We start from the raw sequence: 9,780 nt of genomic DNA on the forward strand, positions 1-9,780 counted from the left end.
TTAATTTAGTCAAATTGTGTTCGCTCTCGAAAGCTTTGCCCGCGGACATGCGATTGATCTTGCAAACGCAAACACGCATGCCAGAAATCTCTATCACATATTTAAAAATATAAAGACAAACTTGCGCTCACGAAGCAGACGATTAAAGCCTCAATGCTTGCATAAAACGTCACCTCACTGAATATGAGCCAAGGCCATCAGCAAGTCCATGCAGCACTAGAATGGGCCTGATGTTGAGTTTCGTAAATTACATGTCAAAGATATGTGTTGATAACTTTATTGTTACTTTGAGGCTACCAAAGGACGCTGTTGTTCTATTCCTTTCGATTATCCTTTTAATTGTTTCCGCGTGTTAGCCGTGGTAGACTACTGGTAGTTCATGTCCAAAATGGCACTTACTTTTGCTCTGACGTCACGTGGGATGGGTCAATAGTGGATGTGAAAGGGGAGCATTTGGGGAATTTCAATTACCAGAAATATCATGCCGATAAGTAAAGGGATCTTTAGTTTGTGAAGGGTAGTGTTTGGCTAAATGGTATTCATTTTATAGCCTTTATTTGCCCAATGTTTGGTGACTTACATTGAGGCATGTGTTTATTTAAGATGCATGTGAGTGTAGTAGTGCTTCAGTGATGGTCTTTTCATGTTCTGTGTGTTTTGCAATGTATTAATTAATGTAAGCCTCTTTCTGTTCCTTCTGTTAGTTGGTGGTGTGAGGACTGCTGCCCTGAGAACGCTGTGTCAGAGACACTTAGGCTGTGTGCATTTTGGAATGTTCCAAATGTGTGTCACTTCCATAAGGAAGAAGTTCCAAGCCTGCAAGTGAGTTCACTCACCAAATAGAGACACACGCATATAGCATTTAATATGTATGCATGCACTGTATTTGTGTCTGTAACTGTTTAGTTTATCCCCTCCTTTCATGTGTCTGTTATGACTTTGTGGGCTCAACTGTCAACAACTGTCCAGGGCGAAGTCGGTCTACCCTGATGGCACTACCTGATGGCACTACCCTGATGATGTCTGTTAGCCATGGCTGCTGCCCTCAACATGGTGTAAGTGTTTGTGTTTTATTTATGTTCATAAATAAACTGATATCAAGAAGTAACATAGATGGTGACAAGGGTGGCAAGGGTACCTCATGGCAAGGTAATTATCATTTCTATTTCTACATCTGATTGCCTTGCTTATTTTTTAAAGCTATGATTTGTTTTGTATGGCAATTGCTGTTTATTAACAAATCATATGGCAATTCCTGTTTATTCTTTTTAGGAGCCATCCAGAAGTCCCAGCCTGGAGCCAGAGGCTGCTATTGCAAGTCAGATGGGAGATGGCCTACAGTATGTTAGGCATCAGAAAAGTGGTGTACGCATGAAGGCAGAGTTGCCGCAGGCAATTATGAGATTAGGTATGATATCACATAGACATACTTCTGTTCAGAAGTGTAGGGTCACTTCGAAATGTCCCCTTAAAAAAAAAAAAAAACACTGGACATATCAAAGTGAACTTCCAAACTTTGCTATGGTGGTGTATTGTACACATCTGCATTACTTCTATCTATTGCACCTGACTAGTGTGGGTTTGCTTTTATTTGTCACACAACCGGAGTAGTTTGCATTAATTACTGTATATTCATGAACGGGGTCAATTGTAATGTATGCTTTCTTTCTCTTTTTCAGACACTTGACATTTACTGCGAAAGGTACCATCAGAGCACCTCTCCCTACCCTGCAGGATACCTATACCAGAAGAGTACAACAACGGCCCAAAAGTATTTCCAAAGACATTTCACGCTCTGACCACGGACTGTTTAAACCACTGAGGTCAAGCAGACGTCTCTGTTCCCACGTGGCAGACTGAGGGAACACCCACAAAACAGACTGGGGATGAGTTTCTTTACTCCGCATCCTGTACACACACAACTCCTTATACTACATTACATAGACTTGCCAGTTGCCATACTGCACTTACACACACTGCGCTTTTAACCCCCTTATCTGTGTCAAATCAGATAAGGTTGTGGTTGAATTCAAACCATGTCTACTGTTTTCTGTCAACATCCACTTCAGTCATACATTTGAAATGTCTTAAATAAATAACAAAAGTTAAAATTGTTTTATTGTCTGCAGTTAACTGAAATATTTTGGAATATGAGTTATTCTATTAATGATTGCTAATGTAAGTTCAATTGAATTCACAGTATTTAACTGACCTAGCTTCTACAGGAAAACAACCAATACTGTAAATACAACTAAAAAAAAAAAAATCTTAATTTAAAATCAATTGTTTTTCACTTTACAGCGAATACATAAAATACTGTAAATGAAAATGCGGGACCTTTACTGTGAAAAGTATTCACAGTAACTTACTGGCAACAATTGGCCAGTAAGTTACCGTAAATGGAAATACAGTACCTTTACTGTAAAAGGTTTTCACAGTAACTTACTGGCAACAATTGGCCAGTAAGTTACTGTAAATGGAAATACAGTGCCTTAACTGTAAAAGGTATTCACAGTAACTTACTGGCAACAATTGGCCAGTAAGTTACTGTAAATGGAAATACAGCACCTTTACTGTAAAAGGTTTTCACAGTAACTTACTGGCAACAATTGGCCAGTAAGTTACTGTAAATACGACTGAAATCACAGTATTTAATTGTTTTTCATTTTACAGTGAATATATAAATACTGTAAATGGAAATACAGTACCTTTACTGTAAAAGGTATTCACAGTAACTTACTGGCCAATTGTTGCCAGTAAGTTACTGTAAATTTTACAGTAAACTTTTTACAGTGTAGCTCTAATTTCTTGCGAGGCTACAGCACTGAAGCGCCAAATGCGTTATTCTCCACCGTGTTAAAATAAACCATTTATTTCGTTATCTTTATTTGAAGCTATAGATAGCCTATTCTTTCACTGTAATGCTTGTATTTCACGCATTTGCAGTGGCGCTGCAAATGCGTGAAATATTTCTGTATAGACATATGTTTCCAATGCAATCTTCTTTGCAGCCTTCTGTTGGTTGGGGTAACAGCATCTGAGCCAAGGACACCAAAAAGTTGACCAAGCTGATTAGAAGAGCTGGCTCTGTACTTGGAAGTACATTGGAGACCCTAATGTACAGTAGATAAAACCTCACATTCGCTGCATGGCTTGTCTACAGAGTGTTTTCTGCAGGAGGCTGTTTCAACTTTGCTGTAATAAGGATTGTTATATAGAGAGAGAGTCATTCCGGCCCTGCCCACTGCTATAACAATTGGCAATGACTCAACTATGCGCCAGGAGAGAAGAATCATTTTTTTTGAGAGACAACACACAACTGACGTTCAATTGCACAGACTAGAGAATATCCTAAATTCAATGTATTTATTTATAATGAACACCATCATTTCCCTTTGGGTATGAATAAAGTTGTCTATATGGCAATATGCCCCTTCACTTAGCTAGCTCGAATGGATTTTTGTCAGGCTGTTTTTTGTGTGTGTTGTATTTCAGGGCTTGTGATGTAATGAGATGAATCCTCCTTCCTTCAAATGTATCTCAATTATTGTCCCCAAGTAATTCAGGGCTTGTGATGTAATGAGATGAATCCTCCTTCCTTCAAATGTATCTCAATTATTGTCCCCAAGTAATCTATGAGCATCGAAGTCATAATAACGAGTGACTTTTTTTCTCAGCCAACATATCCTTTCAGGTTCTTCATTCCTGCATGCACAAGCTGTTAAATGTCATCAAATCAACTTCTATTGTACTTCAATTAAGTCAAGTAAAAAAACAAACAGTAATAGCAGATAAAAGAATAGATGGACCAAGAGTAATAATACTAATAATAAAAAAGATCATAATAAAACATAATAAGAAAGCATAAATCAAGGTAAAGTACTTAAGGTGGAATAATTAAAAGACAGATATATGTGCTTAGGTGGGGATGGTGATGGGTAGGGGATCAGGTCTGTTCTTGATGTTGAGGGATCACACACATCAGATTTCAATTAACATCCCATTTTAGGCCTATATGTTACAGACAATGATACAATTTCATGATAGCATTTTAAACTGCTTGCTGAAACTATTGCACAACTTAGCAGAAGTAAGTAAATGTTGCACATTTTCGGTGACTCTGGCATGGGAGTGTGCTAGCACCCACACACACGTCTTGTTAAAAGGAAGAGAAGATCAGTACCAAGAATAACTTTGAAACGTCGCTTGTGAGGTAAGTAAGACTGTATGCTATTACTAACTGTATGCTATATGTATGCTATTACTAACCCTTACCTGCAGTATATTTACACACTAAAACACACGCTCACATTATAAAAAAGCTGAGAAGAACTTGGCTTACAAGGTGGTAAAAATGTTCAACTCAGCTTGCTATTTCTTTTCAGGGTAAAATGGGCAGAGACTCGGGAATAAATGGAACATCTGATTCCATGGTCCATGACGAATCTTATGATTATACATACGAGCCTGACCCTGAACCACCTGCTCATCTGTCTTGTGATGCACTGTGTGTTTTTGTCCTGACATCAAACATCATCATCTTCATTCTGGGCATTGTGGGAAATGGCCTTGTCATTTGGATCATTGGCGTAAAGACAAAGCGCACGGTCAACTCCTCATATTACCTGAGCTTGGCAGTGTCTGACTTCTTGTTCTGCACGACTGTTCCTCTCAACGGTGTCTATATGGCAACTGGACACTGGCATTTTGGACATTTCATGTGTAAGTTCATATCTGTGGCCTTCCCCCTTAACCTGTACAGCAGCATTTTCCTCCTGCTTGTCATCAGTGTGGACCGCTGCATGTGTGTCGTATTTCCTGTGTGGACTCAGAACCACCGGACTCTGAGGAAGTCTTCTGCCATCATCGCCCTGGTCTGGATTGTCTCTACACTGCTAACTCTACCCTCCTTTGTGTTTCGTACTACACAGTCTATAAAAGATGATACCAAGTGCATCCCTGATCATGATTCCACTGTATTTTCCCGTAAAAGCGCTGTGTTGATTGGTTTTGTATTTGGACTTGCTGTCCCTCTGATGGTCATTGTGATCTGCTACTCTGTTATTATGCTGAAGCTGAGAGCCAATCGTATGATGAGATCCTCCAAACCCTTTAAGGTGATGACCGCTGTCATAATAACATTTGTGATCTGCTGGCTTCCTTTCCAAATCTTTCAGCTGCTGGAAGTCTACCATGCGCTGTATTCTGATACCCTGTTGAAAATAGGTATTCAAGTAACAATCACCATAGCCTATGCCAACAGTTTCATGAACCCAATTTTATATTCATTCATGGGTCAGGACTTCAGGAATAAATGCCTGAGGTCTGTTCTTTCAAGGATGGAAAGTGCCTTACAGGAGGAAGGTCGTTCCACAAAAGCAATGTCCATCTCAAAATCAGCTGATGGTTAAAAATAGTCTTTTGTCGTAGAAACAGTTTGAATGCATCATTATATTTTCTTTTTCCCCTGTATTGACCAGACTTCCAGCATCATTTTTGAAACTTTTCTGGTCAGCTTAAAGATTTTGCAATGACCTGAGGGAAACTTTTAGACATGGGTTGATGTAGTTTTTTCATATTTGTTCCATTTTTATGCACATGTACAAATATTGTTTCTCTTGGCTGTATATCCATATGTGTATAATATACATTCCTGGAACCATTTCTTTTCTGGAAAATGGCATTCAAAATAAGCCAATGAGTAGTCAGGAAGGTTGGCAATGTGTCCTATACAGGACAGTATATTGACTCCATATTTTCATTTAGAAATATTTTCATTTCATATTTTCCATTTAGAAACCTTTGGGTTGGCATTCAGTAAGTTCTGAGTCCTTGTGACAGAGCGCATTGCATCTGTCACTGGCAAATGCAGCTTTCCCGCTGCAACGTAAACAATGACTTTCTAAACTTCGGTGCGAACAAAGACTGCGCTAGTAAATAATATGAGTGTGAATGTTTGCTTGTGTAGGCCTACTGTTGTGGTTGCAGACCTGATGCATGTTAAGACTGTGGTTAAGTTAGTTATAGAAATGTTTGTGTTAACGAGTTGATTCATACAGGACACCAATGCCGTATAGGCTATAGTGCAGTAGGCTACCGGGTTTAAAGCGTAGCCTAGTTATGACTAACAACTCTGTGAATAACAACTCTGAACACATGTGAAAGTGTGGATTATAACTTTGACGCACACAAGTGAAGTTCATAATGATAAATATATACATTTCTTTGTCAAGCGTATAATCTATATTTAGCCTACCGGCAAGTAGGCCTAAGCGTTCTCTTAATGCGCATGTTAACATCAATGCTTCCTAGTGAGAAAAAATAAATGCTTTAGCTGTAGGTATGCTTGGGTGTGAATGTGCTTGCCTGTTCTTGGTGCTGCAGTTACTTTCCTTGTGGCAGGGCGCAAACTGGGTCACTGGGCAAGGGAACCTGTGCATATTTCGCGCTCGGATTTGGGAGTGCTTATGTGTGCAGGGGTGTTCAGAGAGGTAATTATAATTTGTGCTTAGTAATGTTTCTTATGGAATTGTAGAAAAATAACATGAACATTTATTATTAATGTGTATTGCCTATCCCTGCTGAAAAAACCAGCCTGACCAGCTAAAGGTGGTTTGCTGGTTGACCAGCTTGTTAACCAGCTTATTTGACCACCCTTTGATGGTTAACCAGCTAGACCAGCAAAACTCTCGTGAAAACACACCTTCAGCTGGTTTACCCAGCTTATGATGGTAATTCAGCTGGTTTTGATTGTCGTACCACCTTAAGCTGGTCATTTTAGTTGGTGTTGCTGGTCTACATTGCTGGTTTTTACTGGCCACGCCAGCTTATGTTGGTCATTCTAGAAAACCAGCTTGACCATCTTTGTCAAGCTTGACAGGCTGGTCACCAGCATGACCATCTTAAACCAGTTGTATCCCAAACGACAGGCTGGTCACACCAGCACGACCAGCTTCCTCAGATGGTCACGCCAGCATGTCTAGCAGGTGGCCTAACCAGCTACACCAGCAAAGACCAGCAATAATAACTGTGTATTGGGCAAAGACCGACCAGCTAAAACCAGCTACCAGCCTAAGCTGGTTTCTTGCTGTTTTTTTCAGCAGGGATGTCATGTGTAAACTGAAATGTTGTGAATCTCAATTGATTTGTGTCATGAGTGGTTCAGGCCAGTGTTATATGGTGTCTGCATAGCCCAGACAAGATAGAAGATTCCTCCTCAGGTGTGAGAGGTCTTGCTAGAAAGACCTCTGAGGCAGGCTAGTGAGACTAGGGGGCAATGTCCAAGTTGTTGTTTTCTTTTTTTGTATCAGTGTTTTGTTTGTATGTCTTTTCGCGTCACCTGCCGGCAGCTACATAGCCCATCAGGAAGAACAGGACTGAACTCTTTCACCTGTAGGCTACTAGACGTTTAATTCATATGCCATAGCTAGAACCTAAAGATTTTATTATGTTGTGGTGGTATTGCAAACACACCATGGTGGGGTAATATTACTGTGTGTTAGAAATGTATTGCATGTGCTCGTACACACCATCTGACGCATAGAGGAAGTACAAGTTTCAAAAAGGTACTCATCACACATGAGTCGGTTAGCCCAGCCTGACTACGTCATCCTCAATTCTTGTCAGAATGTGAGTCTGCAATTTCTCCATTCAGTTGTAATTATGGGGCATGTTTCAACCGACACAAGGCGGGGGGATAGCTCACTCATTGCCCTCCAAAAGTATTAGAACAAATGCTTAAAGTTAAATATAAAATCATCTTTTGGAAGTGTATCTTAATGCCTTAAATGAAACAATGAGGAACTATTCAACCTTTAAGGGCATTCATTTTCTTTGTGAATGAATAATGTATTGTAAATAAATAAATGTTTTCCTTAAAATACAGGGGGTCAATATTGGAACGCCCATGTTAAATTCCCATAGGGAGGGAAAGTAATCTCATCGCCATCTGGTGGTTGCGTTCCTAGAGGCTAGCGGGAGGGGATGGGATTTTCTTTTAGAAAAAATATATCTCGGCCCACGATGGGAAGTTAGTTAAATGCCTTCAATATGCTATGCATGTAGGTCAGCTCTATTGCTTCGAGTGGTCATACTTTATTTTTTAGGATCAGTTTAATTGTTTTGAGTTTGTTTGTAACATGGTGATAACAAACTACAGTAGCTAGCTACAGTAGCATTTGACGTCACCAGTTTGGGTGCTTCATCTCCAACTGATCAAAACGGCAATTTGCTTAACTGGGTTATCATATTTTTGTAATAACAGAGAGCGATGTAAACCGCGTGGTAATTACCTTTATGTTGGGATAACTTGTGTTGTGCTCCTACTCACACAAGAGCTGGCAGTAAGTGTGATTGTCTACTGACTAACCAACTAGCTAACAGGCTAATAAACAAACCATGCTAGGCGAGTAACGTCGTGGAAGGGTGTCACGTCACTTGAAGTTGTAGTCCATTATGAAATGAAACGAGCAATTACGTTTTTTTAAAATAAGGCGAAATAGGGTCTGATATTTTCACAGTTAGTAGATTATTGTAGTATGAAGACTGAAAAATATTTTTGGTGGATAAGATCGCTGGTATAGCTGCGTAGTATTTTTTTGAAAAGTCGGTCTATGGGACTTAACATTGGAGCTGCTCTTCGATAGGAACGCAACCACGTGGGGCGCTGGTTTTCACTTTCCCTCCCTATAGAGGATTTTTATTTTTACTTTTAAAGGCCGGTTATTTCATGGATCCAGGACACTATGCACCCTGATAAAGTCCCCTTGGCCTTTGGAATTCAAATAACCCCATGTCAACACTATACCCTTAACATACTAAGAGTTTGGCATGCTTTATGTCAGTTATTAGCTGTTAGCTAATTAGCTGGTTTGAATTGCATTGAGCTTAATGAGAATGAAACCAGCTAATTAGCTGACAGCTAATAACTGACGTTACATGGTAACGTCAGTATAGTATGGTAAATGACCGAGCAGATAGGCATAAATCACTGATTTGGAGTTAAACAGGAAGATATGCTTCAATAGCTTTTGGTCATGTTATATTCAAATTTGGCTAAACAATACTTAATACTCGAATGTATTATAGTCTCTGCTCTGTTTTTATGGAAGTTGAAGAATCCATGTCGGTCTATGTTGTTATATAATTAAATAGCGTTCCAACCGGTTGCAGCGGAGCTTTAATTGCTACCAACGTTACCGAGTTTCAGTTTCTCTCGCGTAAACGCGCACATGGATGCATTGAATGCACGCTCATACCACCACTTAAAGGAATACGCCACCCAAAAATGAAATTAAGCTAGTCTCGGTCACCCCCAGAGTTAGAACAGTGAAAAAAACCCGGTTAAAATCTGTCCGGGCATTCTCCTGCTTTGGGAGCAGCGATGTTAGCTTTAGCTTAGAACAGTTGCTGTAGATGAAGGGTGTCAGTGAGCACGTCCTCCAAAAAGTGACCGAGACGTCTACATTTTTTTCTAAATATATTTTGGGAGCCGTGTGTTCAAAACGAGTACAAATCATAATGCAAAATCGAACGAGACTATTACCTGGGCAGATCTTTACTTGGAACTATTTTCAGCCTCATCGCCGACGAAGCACCGCTAGCTAGGCGCAAAGTTCTCACGTAGCAGTCTTGTAAACTCCCAACTAGCTTCGACTGGAACTTCACAAGTGGTGCTACGTGAGAACTTTGCGCCTAGCTAGCGGTGCTTCGTCGGCGATGAGGCTGAAAATAGTTCCAAGTAAAGATCTGCCCAGGTAATAGTCTCGTTCGATTTTGCAT

At 39.9% G+C, this 9,780-nt stretch overlaps 1 protein-coding gene and 1 long non-coding RNA gene across 4 annotated transcripts; both read left to right on the plus strand.

The window, feature by feature from the left end:
- The first annotated feature begins 712 nt into the window (after nt 1–712).
- LOC134101982 (uncharacterized) lies at nt 713–2,033 on the plus strand. Of its 3 annotated transcripts, none has more exons than XR_009941474.1 (4): nt 713–822; nt 907–1,055; nt 1,273–1,408; nt 1,680–2,033. It is a non-coding gene; the product is annotated as an uncharacterized LOC134101982 (long non-coding RNA). The 3 variants fall into 3 exon arrangements; XR_009941475.1 differs by having other exon boundaries at nt 970–1,055; XR_009941473.1 differs by lacking the exon at nt 713–822 and having other exon boundaries at nt 887–1,055.
- Nucleotides 2,034–4,178: 2,145 nt separating this feature from the next.
- LOC134101995 (formyl peptide receptor-related sequence 4-like) lies at nt 4,179–6,222 on the plus strand. Its single transcript, XM_062555933.1, has 2 exons — nt 4,179–4,213; nt 4,386–6,222. The coding sequence occupies exon 2, from the start codon at nt 4,392–4,394 to the stop codon at nt 5,409–5,411; it is 1,020 nt and encodes a 339-aa protein (XP_062411917.1). The 5' UTR covers nt 4,179–4,213; nt 4,386–4,391; the 3' UTR covers nt 5,412–6,222.
- The last annotated feature ends 3,558 nt before the right edge of the window (nt 6,223–9,780 follow it).

The sequence above is a fragment of the Sardina pilchardus genome, chromosome 2 (assembly GCF_963854185.1).
Source record: "Sardina pilchardus chromosome 2, fSarPil1.1, whole genome shotgun sequence".
Lineage (NCBI taxonomy): Eukaryota > Metazoa > Chordata > Actinopteri > Clupeiformes > Clupeidae > Sardina > Sardina pilchardus.

Coding starts and splice junctions, on each gene's coding strand:
- LOC134101995 (XM_062555933.1), top strand. CDS start 4,392: ATGGGCAGAGACTCGGGAATAAATGGAACATCTGATTCCATGGTCCAT.